General features: G+C 42.0%; 1 protein-coding gene across 3 annotated transcripts in view; it reads right to left on the bottom strand.

Moving 5' to 3' along the window:
• LOC106590158 (POU domain, class 6, transcription factor 2) overlaps positions 1-14,757 on the bottom strand; it is a 90,790-nt gene extending 76,033 nt beyond the window's left edge. Inside the window, exons 1-2 of one of the 3 annotated variants that reach the window (XM_014180823.2) lie at positions 14,383-14,757; positions 13,353-13,541 (exon numbers count right to left, since the gene is read on the bottom strand). In XM_014180823.2, coding sequence (XP_014036298.1) covers positions 13,353-13,524 — 172 coding nt within the window. In that variant the 5' untranslated portion in view covers positions 13,525-13,541; positions 14,383-14,757. The remainder of the gene's footprint in view (positions 1-13,352; positions 13,542-14,382) is intronic. The other 2 variants (XM_014180821.2, XM_014180822.2) reach the window with 2 other exon arrangements.
• Between the last annotated feature and the right edge of the window lie 12,543 nt (positions 14,758-27,300).

Raw genomic sequence — 27,300 nt, 5'->3', positions numbered from 1 at the left:
GAAGGGGTAATGCTCATCTCAAAGGTTAAGAAGGAGAGGGTGTGATGAAGAGTGAGAGAGACGGGGGGGGGGGTGGAGAGGAGGAAGAGGGGGAGAGTTGGAGCATTTGTGCAGGCAGCTCTCAGGGGAGCGGAACACTTTGCACATGAGTACATCTGTTGCGGTCCATTCTCCTCATTCCCCAAGCAATGTCAACCTGATTACCTCAGGGTTGAAAGAGACCAATAACAATCCCAAATTATTCCTCATCCTTTTATGGTCATCAGTGCAGCATGGACGGTGAAATCAGGGCCTGCCTGAGAGAGCTGTAAGCCTGTTAGGAGAGCTGGGGAATGCTGAGGTGCCTCCCTTCCTATTGATGGGAGCCTCTTCTGAAATTACTTAAATTATATTTGTGGTAAATAGGATTCAGCCTGATCTGGTGCCCCCTTCATCGTCACGCCAGAGGGTTTCTCTTTAACCATGGCTCGCTGTCTGGATCTCAATCCAACGTGTTTTCCTGTCACAAACAAAGTAATTTGTGGAGTAATATGTCTTCATGTTCAAATTAGCAAATAAGTGATTCATCATTATATGCAATTCATTTCAAAAGTACTCTACATGACCAAAACTATGTGGACACTAGGGCTGTTGCAGTGACCGTATTACCGCCACACCGGTGGTCACGAGTCATGAAGGCAGTCAGATTCCATATGACCATTTAATCACACGTGATTAGGCTTCTCCAAGCTTTGATGTGGCTGCTGGTCATTAGTAGTCTACCAAATTTGCTAACTGCCTGGTACTCAGCACTCTATTGACCCTCTAATCACTCTGACATCAATGCAAATGAAATCAAAAATCACATCAAACACTTCTTGAGAGCCCATGAGCTCAAGTTGCGCAACATTTCTATAGGCTATGCAATTGCGTGAGAAAACAGAGTGATGGCCTTTACTAAAAAGAGGAGGATCCCATCAGTTTTCTATAGACTAGGTCTACTATATTTATTTCTCAACTTTCCTAATATTAAGCACATTGCTTATATTTAAAACAGGAGTATTGCATACCTGGCTGGCATGAAAACGAACCACAGGAAAAGCGTCCTCCATTCGCTATTTAAGTGCATAGATTAAATGTATTTTTTCCCCGCAGCCCCTGTTTCAATACAGGTGCATGATAATTGTCCATTCTAAATCAAAACAAATATCACACATATATTGTTAAGTATATGTAAAGACAAGATTAAATCAAGAATAGTCTGATGGGTGACAATATTAGCCTATTACTTGTGAATTATATATTATCACTTGTGAATGATGCCCAGAATAAGAAACAATGCCTTTTTGTTGTTGTTGACTTTTTCGAATCATAGTGGCACACCTCATGTAGCCTAGCCCATAGGTCTATATGTTTTGATAAGGTTTGTATCACAACTAAAGTGGCCAAATAAATTCCTAAAATTAAGTACATTAATGCGCTTTACAAGGGCTGTAGAGCATAACTTGCATATATAAACAGCGCGTGAGTTTCAAGTTTGGGGTAGATAATTTTCACCATAAAAATGCACCTTCATAATAAAAGCATTACATGCATAATTGCATTTGCGGTCACTTTTAATAGTGGTGTTTTCCGCTAAATGGTACAGGCTTACAGCCTACTTCCATGTGCCCATTGCTGTGCTTATAATGTGAAGATATAGCCTCATAGTTTATCAACATTTTAAGCTAAACGTTCTGATCTGTTGCATCAGCTACATTGCTTAACATTTTTTGAGGGATGCTAGTGGTTGTATTAATTTGGGATCTATCGCATCCCACCACTGTCCCTGACTAAGTTTGGAATATTTATTTCTTGCACAGAATAGAATAGGTCGACTTTTGTACTATGGGGGATAGTAGAATGACATAGGCTAGTGCTTTTGCTGTTCATTAGGCCTAATCATCTTGTTAGCAGATGAAAAGTAAACGTGGACAGTTCTTTCAATATCTTCAATATGCACGTCGGAATTGGATAAGGACTCTTGCAGTTGCATCCCCAGTGTGTCTGTCTTCACTTGTAGCCTGTGAGAAAGAGCTGATTACGTGATAGAGTCACATCATGTAGCCCAACATTTGTAGAAGAACTAAAGTTACATTAATAACTCTAAATTAAGCATATAGGAATAAATATTTATTTGGTAACCGCTCAACACATGTGCGCATTCCCTCAAACAGTTTGGAGAAAATCTCCTTTCTATTTTATTCAGCTTTGTTAAATTCTATTCTTCATACTATAAAATAATGCCACGGAATTCTAAGCAAATCTTGTCTGCTAAATGAACTAGTGTAGCCCACAGCCATTTGGAATAGCCAGATCAGGACTTAACATAAGGACAACTTAGAGTATGCTATTCTGTTCTTCTGAAATACACTACATTTTCTTAATATCATGCTTCTTTAGACCTGTCTAAAATAAATATTGGAGTTATGGTGAAGTTGTATGCTATATTACATGGATTTATTAGACTTTTTAAAATGTAGATGTTCCAAAGGTCTGAATCAGTGGCTTGTAGGCTATGTGTGGAAGCCAGGAGATGCTAAATGTGTTTATGTTAATTAACAGGCAATTACCGCGAGACCGACAGTTATTTGCTAAAAAATCACCGGCTGACAAAATTTTCTGACCGCCACAGCCCTAGTGGACACCTGCTCGTCGAACATCTAGTTCCAAAATCATGGGCATTAATATGGAGTTGGTTCCCCTTTTGTGGTAACAGCCTCCACTATTCTGGGAAGGCTTTCTACTAGATGTTGGAACATTGCTGCGGGGACTTGCTTCCATTCAGCCACAAGAGCATTAGGGAGTTGGGCACTGATGTTGGGCGATTAGGCCTGGCTCGCAGGGGTTGAGGTCAGGGCTTTCTTCCACACCGATCTCGACAAACAACTTCTGTATGGACCTCGTTTTGTGCACGGGGGCATTGTCATGTTGAAACAGGAAAGGGCCTTCCTCAAACTGTTGCCACAAAGTTGGAAGCACAGAATGGTCTAGAATGTCATTGTATGCTGTAAGATTTCCCTTCACTGGAACTAAGGGGCCTAGCCCGAACAGCCCCAGACCATTATTCCTCCTCCACCAAACTTTACAGTTGGCACTATGCATTGGGACAGGTAGGGATCTCTTGGCATCCACCAAACCCAGTGATTCATCACTCCAGAGAACGTGTTTCCACTGCTCCAGAGTCCAATGGCAGTGAGCTTTACACCACTCAAGCTGACGCTTGGCTTTGCGCATGTTGATCTTAGCTGCTCGGCTGCTCGGCCATGGAAAACCATTTCATGAAGCTCCAGAAGCAGTTTGCAACTCGGTAGTGAGTGTTGCAACCGAGGGCAGATTATTTTTTTCGCGCTACACGTTTCAGTACTCGGCGGTCCCGTTCTGTGAACTTGTGTGGTCTACCACTCCACGGCAGAGCCGTTGTTGCTCCTAGACGTTTACACTTCACAATAACAGCACTTACAGTTGCCGGGGCAGCTCTAGCAGGGCAGAAATGTGACGAACTGACTTGTTGGAAATGTGGTATCCTGTGACGGTGCCACTTTGAAAGTCACCGAGCTCTTCAGTAAGGCCATTCTACTGCCAATGTTTGTCTATGGAGATTGCGTGGCTGTGTGCTCTATTTTATACCCCTGTCAGCAACGGGTGTGGCTGAAATAGCCGAATCCACGAATTTGAATGGGTGTCCACATAATTTTGTATATATAGTGTATCAAAGAAAGAAACAGTGATATCTATGTGAACTGTTCACAACCCTTACATTACTGTAGGCAGAAAATGTAGAATATACGGTGAACTCACCGCGTCCAAAGAGCGGCCGCTTGTCAACCTGCGTTGCATCTGGCCAAATGAGAGCAGTGGCAGAACAATTAAGAGGCAGCCGGTGGCGTCTGTGGGTGGAGACTGGGCAGGGGGGCAACTAGACACCCACATATCACGCTTGACACATCAGCCTCGGGCCCTCAGGCTATCCTACACTAATGCTGTCCCACTTTCTGCCCCCTGTCCCACAGAGCTTCTGTTCCCCCCCCGATACTCTGCCTCCACATCGCCCACTCTCATAACGGTATCATAATAATGGATTACACTGCTACTGTGCAGCATCTATCATCCCACAATCACAGAAAGTGCTCCAGTCTGCATAGGAGTCTATCTCACCTCAATCCCCAGCAATGTGAAGCAGGGTGCTAACCTCCAAATGAGGATTTATACAACTCACTATTAGTCAGGGGGTGACACGGTGAAAATGCAAAGTTCTGCAATGTTTTAGCTATATAGATTCTATGGGCATAACAACAAACATGGTGAAGGGGCGGTGGGGGGGGCAGAACCGACCCTCCATTCTCTCGAACAAGAATTTCCACAGTACACAACATTCTCATAGTGCCGTCACGCTGTGGAGGGAGGGGAACGTACGGGATCGTCTATTGCTTTGAAGCCCGTAACTCCATTTCCCAAGAAAAGAAGCATCACAATGTTATTTCACATCCTCAGATATGAAGGGGGGGGGAACATAATAACTTCTCGATAGCCTGGATCTCGACTGCCCTATACCCCCCCCCAACCCCTCCCCTACACCCCCGCCTCCTCCACACACCCTTTTCTCTTCCCTCAATCTTTGGTTTCAAAGGAAGCGAATCAGCCAGAAGGACAGAAGGTTATGCATTAGTACTGGTCATTGCTCAAAGAACGAGCGCTATAAATAATAAAGGGTTGTGAAGGACACATGGGCTTGGATGGATCTCTGGTTCACGCCGCACAAGTCAAAGACAACATTGTAATTTCCATTCCCTGCTTCAATTATTTCCCAACATCAACGACCGTGTCAACGCCAAGGAGTTGTGACGTTTCTTTGTTCGTCCAACATGAAGAGCTTTTCGATATTGTTTATGGAAACTAGACTATGCAATACATATTTCTTTGAAAAGTATTCTTTCCCCCTAAAAAAGCCAGAGTATGGTGAGAACAGAATAAAGTGTATTATAGTATTCATTACATTTCCTTTGCCACTGGCAAAGTGCCCTCAATGTAATTTGCTTTACGATATTTATTTGTACAGCAACGCAAAGGTTAACAATTCATTTCTACTGTATCTGCACAGTATATTCAACAGATCATAATGTCAGTCACTTGGAAGTGCTCAGTGTCACTATGAATGTAATCTACATGACTGGAGTTTTTATGTGTAAAACAGATGACCTTCTCTCCGTGTCCATCTCCATCTTCCTTATTTTCTCCTTGTTCCTCAATGCTATCTGATCTGTGATGGTAAAGATAGGGAAGATAGCCCACGGGAGCTCCGGGCGCATTAGAGAATGTATTATACCTGCTTTATAGGCATGCAGCTGAAATCCTCCTAATGAGATCCACCTCCCGGAGAGAAAGAGAGAGAGAGAGAGAGAGAGTCCTACTCCCTTTCTTCCTCTCCTTTATCCTAGTCTCTTTAACTTTACTGAGCTGGTCCCATTCACACACTGTGTCTCTACCACTTCATTACTTAACCCGAGCACAGCAGAACATTACAGGCCTCTTTGCATTAGCAAGCAGCCAAACACACCCCCCCCCCAGTCACTCGCCCTGCTCACTAAGCTGATTACACAAAAATAATAGGTGCGGAGGGCTGCCTCCAGCAGTGTGTGTCTTTGTGTTTATGCAGAAGAGTGAAAGGCAGGTTGAAGGAGACAAGGGGATGAGGAAGTGGGAGATAAGTGAGTGATGGTATGAAATGAAATACATGCTGATCCTAATAAGAAAAAAAAGTTTCTTCCTGGTGATAACCATATTTTTATACTGGCGTATCAACTACCACTTCGGTAATCCAAATCATTTAAATTATTTCAGTGAGGTACTGTACAGTAGCTGCCAGAGTGTAAAAAAGCATAAATATATGTTCTTATTACGAAATACAACAAATGAAGAGATGTAGGGTATTATACAGTAGTCTGTCTAGACCTTTTCTTCGGAATGACCTCCAATCGCATGCATCAATAGAAGATTCCTTTTTCTCTCCTCTTTTTAGTCTGTAGGTGACCTTTCTGAAAATGTTCCTCCATTTTGGTAGAATCGGTATAAGTGCAGGCCATTTCATGTAAACAGTAAGTGTATGAAATGAGTGGCCCTGTCGTTCCAGCCAGGCTCTATTTGACAGCATGATGATAGAAGCGTCACATCCTTGGGAGAGTAAATGCAAACTGACAAGAGATGAGCCTTTGGTTGCGGAATATAATACCCGAATTGTGCTCCGAGTGCCTTATTATCTTGTCTGCTGGTGTTTGAAAGGGGGAGATTTGCTTGAGAGGGGAAGACAGAAACTGTACACAGCCACGCCATCTCGCCCCCACGGGGGGAGAAATAGCGCGGCTTCCTAACCACAGCTTTCGCAACCTAATGTCCATTTTTCCTAGGCAATAAATACATGTCATCAGGATGTTGTGGTGCCTCATGGCTTCTGCTAGCTGGAGTGGAAGGCTATTTGCACAACCGTGAGAAATGAGCTTTTAAAAAAACGTGTGAAACCATTTCACCAGTGAAGGGAGCATGGCTGGGTGTGTGGTAGGCAAACATTACTCCCAATGACATTGTCTATCAGTGCTTCCTGAGCACTCAACCGAGCCCGAGAACACCCGGACCGTACACACCTTCACTTCAATCAACTTTTTTTTTGCAGCAGCAGCAATCAGAAATTTGTACTTATCCACTTAACTGTCAAAAATTCTATTAAAGCCAAAAGCAGCACTCTACTCTATACAAAACAGTTCATCACAAAATAACCCGGCTGAACCTGAACTCGCTCGCTGTGTTGACGCCGTCAGAAAGAGTCACTGAATGTCATTCTCATACTTTTTCTGCTATTTTCCTCTGCTGCCTCTCAACCCACTATAGCTCATAGCCACCTAGGAGAACATAGGCGCTTTCAGCCATACAGTCTCCAAGGACATGCTTTTGTTGACCGCTGCATGGATATTTTCAAGAGCATGGTGTGAAACCATATTGTGTAGGTTTTGACAAACGCCTCTATCATTGTGTACAATGAGGACGACCCAGCGGTACGATTTTTAACAATGAGGACGCAATAATGCAGAACTGATTTTTCTTTCCCAGGAGGATTTTTATGTCCAAGTGGCGATAAAGAGCTGGTGAACTGTACAATATCTACAAAATCAAATAAACAGGATGATGAACCAAAGGGTCGAACTAAACCTAATTAAATAGAGCTCTTAAAAGAAAAACTCTGGCTTCAAATACACTTGTTAACCCGGCAGCATGATGACCTTTAACCTGTTCCTGTCTGTCAGTCAAACAAAGAAATTTGTTTAAATAAGGGGAAAGGGGACACTAAAACGTGTCTTCCGCATTTAACCCAACCCATCTGAATCAGTGATGTGCGGGGGGGACTGCCTTAATCGACACCCACGTAATCGGCACCGGGGAGCAGTTGTTGTTGGGGGTTGACTGCCTTGCTCAAGGGCAGAACGGCAGATTTCTCCATCTTGCCGGCTCTGGGATTTGAACCAGTGACCTTTCGGTTACTGGCCCAACGCTCTTAACCACTATCCATCACGCATCTGACCAATGGGAACATTACATTTCACCTCATGATCAATTAACGTTCAGAAGCATGAATTACAATCGAAATATCTTCAGATTATACACATACTCGAAGGTCCCCACAGGCAAATCCTACGTCCGCACTCCCCGTAACTCTCGAAAACTCTATGCCTTCTTCAATCGCCACAGTTGACCGTCGCATCTACAACCAGGAAATGTACCTCTTCAATAAACAAGGATGAACAAGGTAATTGTTAAACAATTATTTTAGCTTAACCTTAACGTTTTAATGGTTAAACGTGATCACATGTTCGTTGTACCATCTGATCGCTGCATGCCTGCATAGAAAGGGAAATGTTTGGCAACGCACCACAAGAGGTTTTGCACACTGAAACCAATCTCCATAACCCTGTTTACAGGTGATCAACAATCAAAAGGACATCACCTATCCACACATTATTACAATTAATACATGTGCTTTTCTCAATTAATAGTAGACTTAATCACTGTCTGGTTATTCATAAGGCCTGTCTTTAGCTTAGGTGACAGAGGGCATAGGATAATCGTCACATGTAGGCTACATTGACCCCACCCACCAAAGTAATGATAAAAATGACACACAAAAATCTGAAACTTTCCTTTGCTGTTCTGGGTTAAATCATCAACGAACATTGTGAAGAGTTGCGTCACAAAAAGTTTGGAAGTCCATCAACAGCAAATAATATTGTGGATTTTGTCTAATATGTTAGGTTGGTGGCTTGGGACTTCTTAACCAAATCAAAAGTATCTGAAATGACTCCTATTAGTAGCTTAATAACCATTATCCAGAAGGGGTTTGTTCACAGTACATATGGAATCCTGAGTAATAGTGTTGAGATACATGGACAATCATAGCTTGGCTAATAAACTGGGGTCAAAATGTAACACAATCTTAAGAGTCAGGATTTCTCTCAACATCCCACAATTTCTTTACTTGGACACATAAAACTACACAACAATACATCGGAGAGGGAAACGCCGGAGCATTGGACATCCACATACATGATCAAACATTTAAACAACAACTTGGAGACTTCATTATATTTTTTCCTGATGAAGAAATTCAAAGTATAAGCAATCTCCTTAATAAAACCTGCACATTTATAAAAGTTTGCTTCGGCCATCGTAAAGAGATACGTATCCATCCTCAACCTAGAGTACATGCCTCTGTAGTCTATGGCAAAGGGGACTAAAGGAGGCTGATAAGATAGCATGGAGTCTCCATACCTCACACTCTCATATCCGCACCAAGGTAGCACTGCACTCTACACCCTCTAAAAACGGAGGATAGTACTGTAACATAGGCTAAACATGCATAAACAAACGTGTGCACAAAGGTACAGTACAACCTTGGCTTAACATGACACTTTTTCTTGTTTGTGAGCGGCAACCATCCTCCTGTCATCCACTTTGCCCTGTGGCCTGCAGTTAAGGGAGCAGTGCTGCTTCGTGAGAGGAGTTGAGCTACCTATCCCTCTCTCTCGCTCTCTCTCCCCCTCTCTTTCTCTCTCTCTCTCTCTTTCTCTCTCGTTCATCTCCTGACTGTAGCGAGCAAGGAGGCTGGGTAGCCTGGCAACCACATGTCCTGACTGCCTCTATGCTGTGCCAAGTCTCCGGAGAGGAGCAGTGGTTCTGAGGGCACACCCCAGGCACAGCCTACGGGCAGAGTCATGCCTTCCTCCATCAGCCCCACAAGAGACACCAGGGCAACTCAGGCCAGTCACATATCAAGACATCCTCTACCAAAACACACCACTGTATTTATAACAGGTGACAGCAGGTGAATTTACATGAATTGCAAAATGATAACAGTTATGTTAAATACACTATTATAAGAATAACAACTGCCATTTAAGAAAAGTGCATTGCAATATGAAGGATGTAATTTCTCATTTAGAAAATATTTTTTTTATCATTGTAGTCTGTTCAGCAGAAATGGTCTATAATTGAATGTGTGTGTGTGAGAGAGAGATACAGAAATAAAGGGAGGGAGAGAGAGAGAGAGAACAAACAAACATGGACTAATGGGCTTCAGCTGTTATCAGGAGTCTGAAGGTGAAGTGAAAGAAGGCTTGATGCTTATTACAGAAAATTGTAACAGTGTTGAGATGAATGAGTTACCTGTTACCCTAGTCTCTGTGTTGGAGAGCCCTGGGATATCCTAAAAAATTCATTTGAATGACAGCTGGAGCCGTACACTGATCAGGACGTGAGGCTGTTTGGATAACCTTCCCCCAAAAAAATATTTCTCAGAAGTTCAGCCAAGTGGTGCTTTGTGGCAACAACAGAACACAACACTGTCAGGCTACACACAATCGTCACCTTGCACCACTCACTTGTCTAGTCCCAAAACACACAACCTGTACAGACACACAAACACACACCATACAGTACCTGGCTACTGTACGCTTTATCATAACGGGATAGCTGTCGTCTGATGCATTATTCATTTAGCAATAACCAATGCCTCTCTCGTCTTTCTACGTCCAATGTAACACTGCCTTGTTTATGATTCGTGTTACAGGTAGACTGTTAGAGCATCGCTCCTCTTGGGCACCAATGATTTTGGAGGACGTCACCAGCAATGGGTTGTTCCAGATGTTATTTGTACTAATGAGTGTAAGCGATTTCATGTACTTGATCATTAGAATTCATCCAAAAGGAGATTAGCCCTGATTATACATTGATTATTAGAAACTCAACTTATTTTTAACGTGATATATTTGTATTTCTGGCAGCAGGTAGCACACATAAATTAGAAAAGATAGCATCTCTTTTAGCATTATCATAACGCCTCCAAGTCTTAGCACTGAGTGCAGTACATCTATGTAGAGGGTTGTAACACACCTGCTCAATGTTTTTACTCAGGAAGCGCACCCCTTTCCCTTAACTAACACGTATGGGGGAGAAAGTCACAATACTACCAAATAAAAAACATCATGACATGTAAAAGTAAATGAGATGTAAAAATTGTATGTATTGTTGTGCTGACAGTGTTTCAATAGAAAAGGAGTTAATAAGGTACTGTAGCTAAGTGCAGGCCAAATGCAGAATCCAAATGTTTTTTTTAAATATATTTTGTGTGTATTGTATGAGTATAATGGTGAGAATAATACATTAATGTTTTTCTGTTTTTCTGGTATAATCTGAGCTCGAGGTAGCCTACGCTCTGTTGCCACCTATAAACCCACATCTAACCTTACACATACATTATTGTGAGGCCAAATAGAATCATCTACAATTATGCCATTTGGTGACTGCACTCTTCTCGTCAGAGTCCGTGTGTACATATTTGGTATTTGTTCATTTGGTACTACTTTTTCATAGGATGTTTATGTTACAGAACAATATGTATCTTTGTTGTATTACTATAATACTATCATTAGTATGTTTATAATGTGGTACGTTAATATGAGTATGTATTTTCCTACCAATATAGTCACGTATAAGTAGTACTGTAGTAGTGTGTATCAATATTATCTGTAAGACACAATTCAGTTTGTTTTCTTTCGTGAAAACATATCAAATCCATTATCTTGTAATTCCACAAGTTCGCCTATCTCTTCAGACCACTAAAAGCCTCTCTGCACACGCATACATTTACTGTAATTTGAAGGGGGTTTATGGAATTTGAGTCAATCTTTTACACTGATGTCCATGGGTATTTTCAGAAATAGACGTATTACATCCTTAACGGCTGAGTACTGACTCATAACCTTAAAAGCGTGTTCAGATGTGTACTAAGTCTAAAAGTACTGTACCATGAAATAGCCTTTGATGAAAGCACAGAGTAAAATGTTGTCTTAAATAGACCACATCACACTTGCAGTACAGGCTAACAAAAAAAGTCAACTTTAGCCTCTCCATGGCATACAATAAGGGTTCTATTAGCTCATTTAATTAAAACATTCAAATTGCAATGCCTGAGAGAATTGGTAGAAGAAGAAAAAAAAGTATGCCTATGTGGTGCCTTTTTGAAAAGCAGAAATGCATATCTTAGATCCATATTACCATATCAATGTTGGAATCGCTACATGTTTTTTTATTAACCATACTATGATGGCACCAAACATTTATTGAGTGATCATTTGGTGTAAATAAGGATTAGTGAGTGACTGAATGTATTTTGAATTATTTTTGTGACCGCATTGACTAAAAACTGAATGCCAATACTTCCATCAAAAAGGATCTGAGCAAAATCCAAAACAAACAAGTTGAAATAATTGAGGTAGTGTATAAGCTTTACTTTGAGGCTGAATCTACATGTTACAGCAGTCAATATTAGACATAGTGTTATGACCTTTATAGTTTCATTATAAAACGTGTTTGAATCTCATTAGACCTATTGATTCATTGTTATGACCTAGGATTAAATTAGACTGCCTGGATAAGTAAATTAGTTTAACTAAAAAAATATTAATTAACTTGGTCACAACTGTAATTGAACCTGAACATGAAATAAATAAGAGAGATGGATAAATACACATTTTCTATCTGTTAAAATGACATCCATTTCTTGCTAATTAGTATCTCTTGATATTGTAAGTGGGATTTGAATGTAATTCCCTATAAGAGCTATAGGCCATTTTCCAACAATTATTCATTTGACCATCATTTCAATGTCTAAATTGCTAATGTTATATTAAGTGATTTAAATGTGTTTACTGTATATACTTTTAATAAATATAAATTAATCTTCATACCGTTATTTGCCATTGGACTACAAAAAACGTTTGTTAGTTGCTTACATATTAATACATTGGGATGATACACCACTGCAGAGATAATCAAGCACAAGCACATTTCACAAACCAAAACCAAAGCCAGAGATCCTCACCACTTGCTCAATTCATAGGAATTTTTTCCCCCTGATACAATATAGCCTAACATTCTCTCTAATTTGGCATATTTTGTCACAACGTTCACACTTTTCACTTTCACACAAGCAACAAAATATAAAACGCCACGTTCCAAGACATAGGCTGCATTTACACAGGCAGCCCAATTCTGATTTTTTTTTCTCTCACTAATTGGTCTTTTGACCTGTCAGATCAGCTCTCAGAAAGATCTGATGTAAAAAGATCTGATGGGATTGGTCAAAAGACCAATTAGTGGGAAAATGAAAGAATTGGGCTGCCTGTGTAAACGCAGCCATAGATGCTTATTTTCAAAGTTATGAAAGGAAGGGTCACTTGTCACAAATATTTTCGTCTGTCCTACCAATCTAATCTATGTAAACTCTACAAACGCTAATTCCTAAATGTGTATGCCTATGCCTAAAGGCACATTGGAACTCCAAGTGTGATATTTGAATAATCACCTAAACTTAAACTTCTCAAGATAAACTTCTAAAGATAAATCAATTAATCAATTAACACAAGACTCATAACAAAATACCAACCCGTTTATAGTATGACTTCACTTATATTTCCAGTGAAAAAAGTCATGAAGACATAATGAACATGTAAAACACCACATCACCTGAAAACTCACCTAAATAACTTGTCTTCTACAATACTACAACTCAGGCAACCAACCCTATTGCATCCACCTCTTTCCCGAATCCCTGCACCTCAACTTAGTTAGTTAGGTCTATCACAGTCTTCTAGCACCTGCTCCAGCAGCACCTGGTCTCAGACACCCCTATCCAACACACACAGAAGCAGAGCATTCCCCTGGCCTCTCGTGCCACGACCGGTCCCCGAAGGGAGAGGAGAGACCGAGAGCTGTCCTGTCCATGGACTCACCATAGAGCTTGTTGGGAATGTCCTCTCTGTCCCTGGCCTCGGAGGACAGGAGCAGGGACTCGTCGTTGAGCTCGCTATCTGGGGTGGCCGCTTTGTCCTCGGCCCGGAGTTCCGCCACGCTCATCTCGCTGCGCAGGGAGAGCAGCGGCTTGCTCAGCTGCCCTGTAATCATCGGATCGTGGAAGGGAGCTGGGGAGCCCAGGTGGGGAATACAACAGAACAACGTGGTTAGATTTGCCTCGCAGCACACTATTCTACACCGGCTTGTTCTCTCTGTCTACCCCCCCATTCACTCTCCCCTTCTCTCTATCCCGGTGTCTCCCCTCTATTGCTCACTCATCTCTCTCTCTCTCTCCCGCCTTTGCCCTCCCTCTCTCTCTCTCTCTCTCTCTCTCTCTAGCGCTGTCTCTTGTATCTGAGACTGGTGCTCCCGCTGATATTGCTGGCTGCAGCCTGCCCAGTGAAGAGCGGTTAAGGTTCGTATGGCTTTGCCATGATACCTTTCAGCCTTAAAGGTTCTCCACACCTCTCCAGGCTCGATAATACCAACAGAACAGACGTGTCACAATTTAATCATTACACTCATCCTGTACACGCATACTGTACCTAGAAATTAAATTGCTAAAGATGTATCTGCTATTACAAAAAAAAAAAAAAATCTATGTAGACAGTTTATTCATTTCTACAGAGGTAAAGCCTGCATGATACTTTCAGTAAGAGCAAGAAGTCAAAGGTGTCATTATTCTTAAGCATTAGTCAGAGGCAACCAGTGAACGATTAAGGCCTCTTCCAATCAAGAGCTGGAATAGATCACAGGCATATGATAGCTCCTCCCCAAATTACGTTTTGAAATTCCAATGTCTCACATTTTACAAAAACAAAAACCACCATAAACTGGAGGGAATTAGAATGACTGTCAATGAATTATTAACAAAGTAATGTACAGTGTAATGAAGTAACCTGGCTAATTACTGATGTGCAACTATCTAAAAGTGCACAAAATAAATAAACAAACAAAAAGCATACATACCTAAATGAAGCTCCACTAAATGACAAAAATAGCGTAAAAGATTGTCTTCTGAATGTCCCAAAAAAATCTGACAGAGACCAATTAAAACATGCTCGCCACCACAGAGCAGAGACCAGCTAGTGCATGATGCTCGCTACAAAAACACGCCTCGACCTTGTTGCATCTGAATAGCCACTGCGGGTTCAAGCCTGAGGTTGCTTCCAAGGCAAGCACTGGAGATGTCAACTCTACTTTCTCTCCTCTTTCTCTCTCTCTCTCTCTCTCTCTCTCTCTCTCTCTCTCTCTCTCTCTCTGCCTCTCCTGTGTCTCCTCTCCCTCGTGTCACCTCAGACTGTTCCCCCTCCCTCCTGCTCTGAGACACACAAAGAACCGCAGCAACACAGAGGGGTAAAACTCTGTCCCTCTCACGCTGCCTTATTTATGGACAAGAACGTTCGGTCTAAATGGGTTGGAGATGGGGACAGGTGACCAGCATGAATGGCGAGAGGGAAAGGGGGGGGGGGGGTCAACCTTGCCCCTGCGCCAGTACACCACCACCCCCACTCCTGCCAGGGTGGTCGATGTTTTCCTGCCCAGAGGGGCTCTTTTAATGCGCTCATCAGAGGAATCGGGGGGGGGGGCTTTGATATGACATGATAATCTATGAAAATGTTCATCAATGGAAATAGTAGCTGTCATCCGAAGGCGAGCCGGCAGGTCAATACTCATATCCCTGGTAACAATGTCGCTTGTCATCAGGGCTTCATTGGTGGAGCACTTAAATATGGAACTCTGAGCATAAATGCTCCTCTCTGCCTGGAGAGGTAAACACATTTTCCCCTCTGTCTGAGGCTGGTCTTACGCTCTCTCTGCATCCATTTGGGCCCACCCCCACCTCCCATCTCCTATCCTTTGAGTCACTTGATAGGTCCACTGGAGGGCAAAATTAATACCTAATTGAATCTTGCAGTCATCAAAATAATCAATAGTTTTTTATTATTTATTCTTCACAGTCTGTCGGCTATTTGAAAGCTCAGAGGGACAGCAGCAGGGGACACGGGCGGTGCTGAAACTTCTCTCGTCATGTCATTGTCACCGGGGCATGAGAGTTCGCAAGACAAAATATAAAATAGAATAAAAATCAAGGCAGTGCCTTTTGTTGGAATGTGGGGAAAAATTAAGAGAACGGGGAATCTTTTCCCCAGCAGGTATGATGAGAAATAGAATAATAATCAACTGACACTTAGATCACGACAGGGTCCGGATCTGTCCATCATTCCATTTCTTTCCTTTTTCCTCTTTTCATCATATAAGGAGTGTGGGTAATGCTGGCATTTCTCTTCCTGACAGACTCTAAACAAGTGGTGGGAATGAGATCACAGCTCTCATCTTCAGTTCCAATGGCCTCTAAGGCTGCTGGAGGATAGGCGCAGCATCTGTCTCTTCCTCCTTCCTCCAGGGCTGTTAATTAGATGATTAAAAAAAAGGTCTCTGGGTGCAGCTTTTTAGCCGAAGTGGGAATGGGTGTGTTTGGTGTGGGGGCTTAGGGGTGGAGTGGGGTGAGTAGCGGGGAGTGGAGTGAGTAGGGGGGAGTGGGGTGAGTAGGGGGGAGTGGGGTGAGTGAGTAGGGGGGAGTGGGGTGAGTAGGGGGGAGTGGGGTTGCCTTAGTCCCCATGGCCTCAGGGCAGAAACAGGGAAAAGCACTTGGCTTTCACTCCTCGGTCCCTCCCACTCCTCCGTCCCTACACTCAGTGTCCATGGAAGAGGTGGTCAGCACAGCGCTCATCCGATATCCATGCTAATAGCTAATGGCCTTAATGCCCGTTGTCCCGTGAGTCCCCCTGAGCAAGGGACTTCTGCCTTGGTCGACCATGCTCGGCTCAACCGAAATTCAAGGCTCTGGACACTGGAAGAGAATGATAATGAAGTAATGTTAATAATAATAAAAAGAATAAGAATAAATAGTAATAACAAGGATAAAAATGGTGGTAATAATAATTATAATTATAATAATAATTGCACCCTGTTCTGTGTCAAACATATAGCCTGTCCTTCAGAATCAAGTAAGTTCTAATATAATATTATGACAATCATTCTTTTACAATTATAAGTTAATAATCCTAATTTATAACACATTACACAATTGAAATGAATAATCTATAATGTTCTAAGGAAATGGTGAATTTACAGTGGCTATTTGTTTTCTGCAAGTTGCCTCATTCTACTCTGTTCCAAAGCTATCATATCCAGGTATTTGACAGTAAATCTATAAACTGATTCAGTATGACAAGTATTGTCTTCTTTTATTAAGGCGTTATTGACATACCCACAGTCACTTGTCATAAATTAAGAATAGATCATTCTTTGTGGCAGAATATGTGTTGCTTAAATTTAGATCACAATTGATGTCCCTGAGGAAATAGCAGAGTTGTTACACTTGTGTACAGTGTTTGAGTACAAGATGCAGGGTAAATAAGCCCTTCTTTTCACCTTAAGAAAGTTAGTCTCCAAATAATAATGAAAAAGCACACGGAGAAGTTATCTGTGAGAAGTAACATTGAGAAGTTCTCTGAGATTTAGAAAAACAAATGCCTATAAAAGGTTAAGTAGGAGCATTAAAGGGAATATGCTTCAACAAAAATGAGTGATGTCATTGTCACCAATGCTGGTGGGTGGAAGGATAATGCTGATGAAATGGAAGGATAATGCACCCTACACCCCAGAGATATTGTATAATGTTCATCCAGCACCTCTATGGCATGCTGCATGTGCTATGAGAGATGATGATTTGTCTCCCCCTTAGGGTAGGGAAACATACTGTTTATCCATCCATTCCCCCGCTATGGCACCTCTGTTGTGCACTGGCCGGCTTTTACAGTAGTGTCCAGCTATTCTCATGTTAAGACAAAACTATGTAAATAAATACATGCAAAAAGGTCAAGTGAAATCTCAAATATACAGTATTTTCAAGAAATATGCTCTGATGCTTCCTTATCCTTTATGTGACCCCAGTGCAATTCATTCAGATTTCTTCTTCAAGTGATACCAGCATCGTACAGTAAACTGATGGCTAACTTGAAATTTAATGTAAGGCATCTCTCCCATAAGCACGTTGTTCTCTGAATAGAGTAGGACGACTTTTCCCAGAATGACCGTTTAAACCATCCAACAGGAAAAGATACGTTTCTCTTTCATATTTCTCATTAATAATCAATGGTTAAGGCTCCCTACCTCCACTAAAATAAAATAAAAATGCTCCAAAATGCCATGCCATAATGGATCAGCGCAGGCCGAAGACTATCAAAGACTGTGTACTAAAAAGAGCTCTTTGAAGCCTGTAAACCAGGAGACACAGCGGATCCACAACAAATAAAAGAACCTGATTGGACAGGAGTGTGTTTTTTGTACATCAATCCACAGTGCTGACATTCTGGAGCATCAAAGCCTTTGCTGTGTTAACCTGACTCCTCCTACAAGGGCAGGGGAAGCTTTCCCAGTGGAAAATGCAACAAGCTTTCGGTCGTGTTCCTCTGCTCAGACGTTGCTGACCAGATCTTACGATACCCGGATAGGTATTTTATGTATCAGCTAACCATATCATATGATATAGCGATCTGGTGCCCGACGGCACCAGATTGGTTGGCGCATGCAACATCTGAGCAGGGGAAAGCTACCTTTACCTTTACCAGTGCGACATATGACTGGTCATTTCGGAACGCACCTCCCTCAGCATTCTACAGAACAGGTCTAACCTACACTACATACTGTAGATCTGCTCCAAACCGGCTTAGTGAAACAGCAATGTATCAACTTTAGGAAGGTCACCATGTTAATTCCAATACCTCCTGTAGTCAGCGTTTACCAAAATCCGCAATTAGATTTCAAAAACAAAACATTACAAACTCAGAAAGCTGTGCAGAGGGGAAAAAAGAGAGGGAAATAGAGAGTGATATCACTGGGCCAACGTTACATTCGCCACTATCACGACAGACAGGCCCAGAGAGCCACATAGCACCATGGGAGTTTAAAGTCAACTTCCCCCAGCCTCCCCCTGCCACCCCTGGGACCTGCACCGTAACCACATTCTCATGAAAGGTGTGAAAATCTGATTTCCCAAAAAGGATTGGTAATTTTCTATGAGGGAAGAGGCAGCGATCGATAAATCATTGCTAAATAGATTGTAAAGAAAAAAAATGATTCCCCACTGGTGTCAGTGCATTAGAATTATCCTGAGGATGGATAAGAGGAGGTGGGGGTGGAACTCAATCTCAATAAAGCAGAGACAAATCATGCCTATAGCACCCATCTGGACCCAAGCCACACCACTACCACAGCAGAGTAAAGCCTTATAAATATCATTCTAGTTTGAGAGGCAGGAGAATGAGCACAAATGTTTTTACTCTACTGGTTCCCACGCGTTTGTTTTGTCTGATGCCGCCCCCCCCCAACAACAAATACAATATGAGCCTATCATAGCCTGTAATGTTCTCTCAGGCCAAGCCGGCAACGGCAGCCTCAGATGCCAGGAGTGACTTCTTGCAGTGAACGTCTTTGAATGTATCACTTCATTGGGTTTTCATGTCAACAGGGAGTGTTAGTCATTCACTGTCTAATACAAACTAATTGCAGAAGGGGGCAGTGGGTTGGATCTACTGTTGGCTGATCATAATTAGGGGAGAAGCGATACTCTGAATGTCAACTAGAGGAAGACATTGTTTTCCTGCTTAGATAGAAATGAATAGATGATCCAAGCCCACATCTATCGCATTTGCATGGAAATGCTTTTTGTTGAAAAACATTACATTTCCCTTGATACCTTGTTTGACATTAATGACAAGTTGGACAATAACACATTCCATTCCATTAATGATCATTTGGACAATAACACATTGTATTCTATTAATGATAAGTTGGACAATAAAACATTACATTCCTCTTGACACCTTGACAATAACTATTCTTCCACTGGCTGTGGTGTCAATGCTTCTAGGCAAGCAACACTGAACCACGCGTGAGAGCACCAGCTGTTCATGCTCTCGCTAGCTGATGTAAGAAAGACCTTTAAACAAGGCCGCAGGGCCAGATGGATTATCAAGACGCATACTCAGAGCATATGCTGACCAGCTGACAAGTGTCTTTACTGACATTTTCAACCTCTCCCTGACCCAGTCTGTAATATGTACATGTTTCAAGCTAACCACTATAGTCCCTGCGCCAAAGAGCGCCAAGGTAACATGTCTCAATGACTACCGCCCTGTAGCACTCACATCTTTAGCCATGAAATGCTTTGAAAGGCTGGTTATGGCTCACATCAACACCATCATCCCAGAAACCCTGGACACACTTAAATTCGCATACTGCCCCAACAAATCCACAGATGACGCAATCTCTATTGCACTCCACACTGCCTATTCCCACCTGGACAAAAGGAACACCAACGTCAGAATGCTGTTCATTGACTACAGCTCAGCGTTCAACACCATAGTGCCATCACCAAGCTAAGGACCCTAGGACAGAACACCTCCCTCTGCAACTGTATCCTGGACTTCCTGACGGGCCGCCCAAGGTGGTGAGGGTAGGTAACAACACATCTGTCACTCTGACCCTCAACACGGGGTCCTCTCAGGGGTGCATGCTTAGTCCCCTCCTGTACCCTCTGTTCACCCACGACTGCATGGCTGCGCACGACTCCAACACCATTATTAAGTTTGCCAACAACACGACGGTGGTAGGCCTGATCACCGGCAACGATGAGACAGCCTATAGGGAGGAGGTCAGACACCTGGCTGTGTGGTGCCAGGACAACAACCTCGCCCTCAACGTGGGCAAGACAAATGAGCTTATTGTGGACTACAGGAAACGGAGTGCCGAACAAGCCCTCATTCACATCGACGGGGCTGCTGTGGAGCGGGTTGAGAGCTTCAAGTTCCTCAGTTCCTCTGTGTCCACACCCTGAAGGACCTATCATGGTGCAAACTGTTGGTGACGTTTTTTTTCATGAGCATGTCCTTACTTCTATTACAGCATATTGGATGACCGTCATTCATATTCCATTCATCCAGTTCAATGTAACAACCATAGGTTTAGGCTACTACATGATACTCACATTTTCCTTATAACCATCATGAGGTTGCTACAACCTAGCCTATGAATTAAAGTCTACAACGTAGGTGCACACAGGTCGAAAGAAAAGATTGAGGTGACAGACAGTGACACATGGACACAGTGATACATTCAATACCTCCTTGCACACTCCTTCCTGCATCTAGCTGATCTAGAGTGTAATCATTAGTCCAATAGTTATCCCTGTTTTGCTCCATTTGCTTCCATTTAAGAAACGTTTTTCTTTAAAAAAAAAATCTTAAAAGAATACACCCCTGTACACCACTGAGGCCGAAATCCCTGCCATTCAGGACCTCTATACCAGGCGGTGTTAGAGGAAAGCCCTAAAAATTGTCAAGGACTCCAGCCACCCAAGTCCTAAACTGTTCTCTCTGCTGCCACATGGCAAGCGGTACCGGAGCACCAAGTCTGGGACCAAAAGGCTCCTGAACAACTTCTACCCCCATGCCATAAGACTCCTGAACAGTTAATCAAATGGCTACCCGGACTATTTACATTTGTATTTTTTTTTTCGTTGATTCTATTGCACCGGCTCTATGCACACTCACTAGACTTCACCCACTCACATATACTACACTGACACTCCAACACACATACACATACACAAACACACACATATGCATATTGACGCCAAACACACACACACAGTCACACAGACACACTTGCAAGCTTTTTACACACGCTGCTGACACTCTGTTTATTATCTATCCTGATTCCCTAGTCACTTTTACCCCTACCTACATGTACCTACAACTACCTCGTACCGCTGCACATTGACTCGGTACAGGTACTCCTTATATATAGCCTTGTTATTGTTATTTTGTTGTGTTACTATTTCCTTTATTTTATTTTTTAGCATTTGTCTTACTTTTTAACTCTGCATTGTTGTGAATGGGCTTGTAAGTAAGCATATCACGGTAAAGTCTACACCTGTTGATTTCAGCTCATGTCACCAATACAATTTGATTTAATTTTGACTAATATAGTTAACTGTGTGGGTTGGCTACCTTATTTAATATATTATACTAGATGCATAATGCTCTCAAGGCTCTACTTTGCAGGGAATGGCTGTAACAAGTGTTTCTAAAGGCAGTACATTATTATAATACCCTACTCAGTTATTTATTATCAAAACAATTGGCATCTATACTGAACAAAAATTTAAATGCAACATGTAAAGTGTTGGTCTCATGTTTCATGAGCTGAAATAAATGTGTTTACATCCCTGTTAGGGAGCATTTCTCCTTTGCCAAGATAATCCACCCCGTTGACAGGTGTGGCATATCAAGAAGCTGACAAAACAGCATGATCATTACACAGGTGCACCTTATGCTGGAGACAATACATGGCCACAACACAATGCCACAGATGTCTCAAGTTTTGAGGGAGCATGCAATTGGCATGCTGACTGCAGGAATGCCCACCAGAGCTTTTGCCAGAGAATGTTATGTTCATTTCTCTACCATAAGCCATCGTTTTAGAGAATTTGGCAGTACGTCCAAACAGCCTCACAACCACAGACCACGTGTAACCACGCCATCCCAGGACCTGCGGGATCGTCTGAGACCAGCCAGCCAGACAGCTGATGAAACTGAGGAGTATTTCTATCTGTAATAAAGCCTTTTTGTGGGGAAAAACCCATTCTGATTGGCTGGGCCTGGCTCCCCAGTTGCGCCCCTGCCCAGTCATGTGAAATCCATAGATTAGGGCCTAATTAATTTATTTCAATTGACTGATTTCCTTATGAACTGTAACTCAGCAAAATTGTTGAAGGGGTTCCATATTGCGTTTATATTTTTTGATCAATATATTATGTCCCGGGGCCTCCCGAGTAGTGCAGCGGTCTAAGGCACTGCATCGCAGTGCTTGAGGTGTCACTACAGACCCGGGTTTGATCCCAGGCTGTGTCACAACTGGCCGTGATCAGGAGTCCCATAGGGCGTCGCACAATTGGCCCAGCGTCGTCCAGGTTAGGGGAGGGTTTGGCTGGGGGGGCTTTACTTTGCTCATCGCGCTGTAGTGACTCCTTGTGGCGGGCCGGGCGCCTGCAGGCTGACCCTGGTCGTCAGTTGAACGGTGTTTCCTCCGACACAAGGAGGCTTCCGGCTTCCGGGTTAAGCGGGCGGGTGTTAAGGAGCGCAGTTTGGCGGGTCATGTTTCGAAGGACGCATGACTCGACCTTCGCCTCTCCCGAGCCCCTTCGGGAGCTGCGGCGATGATACAAGAACATAATTGAAATTCTGAGAAAAAAGGGGTAACATACAACAGCAACAAAAATTATAGTATATTATGTCCCGCTACTCTGGAGAATTGGCCCACAAATGTAGGCCTAGGTCATGGCCAAATATTCCTAGCCTATGTGCTGATGTCATTATATGCACCAAATAAAATTCATAGACCTTCCTCAAATGTTTGTTTATTTAATTTGAGATTATAGAGATTACAATGTATCTTATTGTTATTGACACAAAAGACAGGTGTTTCATAGTATTTTAACAAGATGATTTCATCTGGCAATATTGACCACCAAAACATTTAAGAGCTTAGAAGTCCCACATGACAAACATTTTCTGGTAAACAGCTGAGCTAGGTTCTAAAATGTGGCATAACAACTACGTATATAACCATTCACAAATGACATTGAAAGACTTGAATCTATATTAATGGATACAACTTATACTAGGCTACTTATTGCAAAGGTTACTACCTTCCGTTTCAACAAAGATAATGATTGATTTCAAGCCAGAAAAATGTGTGAAAATATTTTTTTTTTAAACATATATATTTTTTTTTATGGAGCGGACAGGTCAGTTTTCATGACGTCATGTGCTGACAGAAATGGAAAATTGCATTGTTTACAAGAATGAATTTGCTTGCATATCATAGTCTGTACATGTATATACTTTTTTATTTTATTTACTTAGTTTTTGTCCTTTTTTCTATTATTCAAGTAAGTTTACTCTGTTATCCTGAATATTGCTCTGTATTTGTGAAAAAATGCATAGAATCAACACAAAGGCAACACTGATAGGCTTACCCTTGGAGAATCCAGATTTGGTAGCCTACAAATGTCCAGAACTGGATAGAAATATAAAAGGGAAATGTGTACTTATGAGGTGCTTTTAAGACAAGGTGACAACAAATGTTCCTTCTCTGATACCTGCAGGGCCAAAGTCTCTCATGTGTTCACAGTAGACCAGCATGGAGTATTGATTTGTCCAGAATCACTCAGATCTGAGAGAAATGTGTTGATTGTTTCCCAGTAGTTCCCTCTTCTAGTGATGCGGTGGAATAGAAGAAGTAAGAGGTAAAGCCATCTCTAACCAAGATGCAGCTCCCTGTTTGCATCAATTTGGGGAGTTAAAGCCCTACTATAGTAAGACTGAGGATTGAAATGCATACAGCGCATTTGGAAGGTATTCAGACCCCTTGACTTTTCCACATTTTGTTACATTACAGCCTTAATCTAACATTTATAAAATATATAAAAAAAAGAAAAATAGTAATCTACACACAATACCCCATTATGACAAAGCAAAAACAGGTTTTTAGAAATTTTTGTGAAATTATAAAAAATAAAAAAACAGAAATATCTTATTAACATAAGTATTCATAGCATTTGCTATTAGACTTGAAATTAAGCTCAGGTGCATCCTGCTTACACTGATAGTCCTTGAGATGTTTCTACAACTTGATTGGAGTCCACCTGTGGTAAATTCAATTGATTGGACATGATTTGGAAAGGCACACACCTGTCTATATAAGTCCCACAGTTGACAATGCATGTCAGAGCAAAAACCTAGAAGGGCCTTGGTCAGGGAGGTGACCAAGAACCCAATGGTCACTCTGACAGAGCTCTAGAGTTCCCCTGTGGAGATTGGAGAACCTTCCAGAAGGACAATCATCTCTGCAGCACTCCACCAATCAGGCCTTTATGGTAGAGTGGCCAGACGGAAGCCACTCCTCAGTAAAAGGCACACGACAGCCTGCTTGGAGTTTACCAAAAGGCAACTAAAGACTCTTGGCATTCAGGCCAAACAGCTCAATCTTGGTTTCATCAGTCCAGAGAATCTTGTTTCTCATGGTCTGAGAGTCCTTTATGTGCCTTTTGGTAAACTCCAAGCGTGCTGTCGTGCATTTTACTGAGGAGTAGCTTCTGTCTGGCCACTCTACCATAAAGCCCTGATTGCTGTAGTGCTGCAGAGATGGTTGTCCTTCTGGAAGGTTCTCCCATCTGTATAGAGGAACTCTGGAGCTCTGTCAGAGTGACCATTGGGTTTTAATAAATACATTGGCGCATTAATTAATTAGCGACAGCCTTTATGACCTTCCACTAATCTGTTTCATGTCTCAGGTAGCCCGTGAAAGCAAGCATGGTTAGAATGCAATAATTGACTAATATTTGACATATTCAAATAATTCCCATGTGCCAACGTATCGTCACGGTTGGTGCCATGGTGAAACCTGCACTCCTGTAGATCTGTTCTGCAAAGAAACATTATTTTTATAGTAAAAAAAGGCAATTTTGCTAGCTGTAGGCATTTAGAATTAAATGTGGAGTGGAGTTTTATAGTTACGGGGTGACATCACGTGCCCTGTGTACCTTCAAAATGATTCAGCAATCATAATTTATTTAAAAAAAAATGTAATATCATCATTTGTTGCAATAAAGAAAGCTCAACAAATGAAAAATCCACCCCTGTATAATGTATAAAAATGTTGTCGATCTTTAGAACATTTCTGCTAAATTTGTCATTGCCATTACACATATCGAAATGATTTGTTTGCGACATTGCTTTTGTCTAATAAAAATGGGTCAATGGAAACATGGCAGCAAAACAATTTTAGATTTTTCAGTTATCTAAACTAATCATGGCCGAATACTGACCGGGGACGCAGGGCATGTGCCCAGGGGCTCTGACCTCCAGGGGGCCCCCATTGATTTTGTTAGTCACTCTCACTCATATATCATTAACATGATATACGTCATGGCAAAATGTTTAGAATTGAATGAAATTTGCTTTAAAACTGCAAAAATGTATCTCTGCCCCATGGCAAAATAAGTAGAATTGCATGAAATATGTTATAAAAGGTCAACATGTTCTCTCCGCCCCATGGCAAAATGTGTCATTCTGCAGAAAGCTTGCTTTAAAACTGAAAAAAATGTAATTTTATAAGCAAAATTATTAGAATTGCATGAAATTTGTTATAAAATTGCAAAAAAAAAATCTGCCCCATGGCAAATTGTGTAAAATATAATTTTTTCTCTCCACCGTCAAGAGGAGACACACAAAAAATGTGCCCGCTTGGTTGGGGGGGGGGGGGGGACAACCAAATCTCACTTAGGTATCCCAAAATGCTAGAGCAGGCCCTGATGTTGACCACCGAAACATTTCACAGGATGTCCCACTTGGTAAACATTTTATGGTAAACACCTGTGTAATGCTGTTTAATTAGCTTCTTGAAATGCCACACCTGTCAGGTGGATACTGTAGATTATCTTGGCAAAGGAGAAATGCTCACTAAGAGGGATGTAAACACATTTCTGCACAGAATTTGAGAGAAATGAGCTTTTTGTGCATATGGAAAAGTTCTGGGATCTTTTATTTGAGCTCATAAATCATGGGAACAACACTTTACATGTTGTGTTTATATTTTTGTTCAGTATACATAGACTCAACAGACAAACTTTGATAGGCCTACCCTTGGAGAACCCAGAATTGGTAGCCTACAAATGTCCAGAAGTGGATAGAAATATAAAAGGGAAATGTGTGCTTATGAGGTGCTTTTAAGACAAGGTGACAACAAATGTTTCTTCTCTGATACCTGCAGGGCCAAAGCCTCTCGTGTTCACAGTAGACCAGCATGGAGTATTGATTTGTCGAGAATCACTCAGATCTGAGAGAAATGTGTTGATTGTTTCCCAGCAGGTCCCTCTTCTAGTGATGCGGTGGGATAGAAGAGGTAAGAGGTAAAGCCATCTCTAACCAAGATGCAGCTCGATTTGAGGAGTTGGGCCCTAGTGATATAGAGGTTAAAAAGGCATACCACAGCCACAGCATACACAGGTAAAGTTTTCACTTCCTCACCTTGAAAGATGGAAGACCAATGATAGTCTGGTAGTCTTGATATCACACCCATACCTGAATCTGACATTACAGAGCACAAGTGTTTTAGTTTAATACATTGGGGGAATTAAGCCCTATATGACTATTTTTATTAGCCTATTTTCAGTATTATAGAATTAAAGGAAAGGGGGATACCTAGTCAGTTGTACAACTGAATGCATTAAACTGAAACGTCTGTTCCGCATTTAACCCAACCCCTCTGAATCAGAGAGGTGCGGGGGGCTGCCATAATCGACATCCACGTCTTCGGTGGCCGGGGAACAGTGGGTTAACTGCCTTGCTCAGGGGAAGAATGGCATATTTTTACCTTGTCAGCTCTGGGATTCAATCCAGCAACCTTTTGGTTACTACTACTACTACTACTAGTAGTAGTAGTAGTAGTAGTAGTAGTAGTAGTAGTAGTAGTAGTATAATTGCAGCAGCCACACATTCGTTGTAGTAATTGCAGCAGTAAATATGTGGTAGTAGTAATAGCAGCAGCAAATATGTGTTTGCAGTAGGCTATGCAGTGGTTCTCAAACCTCTCCTCGGGCCCCCCAGACATTTCACAGTTTTGTTGTAGCCATGAGCTAGCTCACCTGATTCAAGGGCTTGATAATTAGCTGACAAGATTAATCAAATGTGCTAGCTCTGGAATTGTTAAATACATAGAATGGCTGGGAATCACTGAGCCGAGGTTTGAGAACTA

The sequence above is a fragment of the Salmo salar genome, chromosome ssa29 (assembly GCF_905237065.1).
Source record: "Salmo salar chromosome ssa29, Ssal_v3.1, whole genome shotgun sequence".
NCBI classification, from domain to species: domain Eukaryota; kingdom Metazoa; phylum Chordata; class Actinopteri; order Salmoniformes; family Salmonidae; genus Salmo; species Salmo salar.
This window is presented reverse-complemented; position numbering and strand designations above follow the sequence as displayed.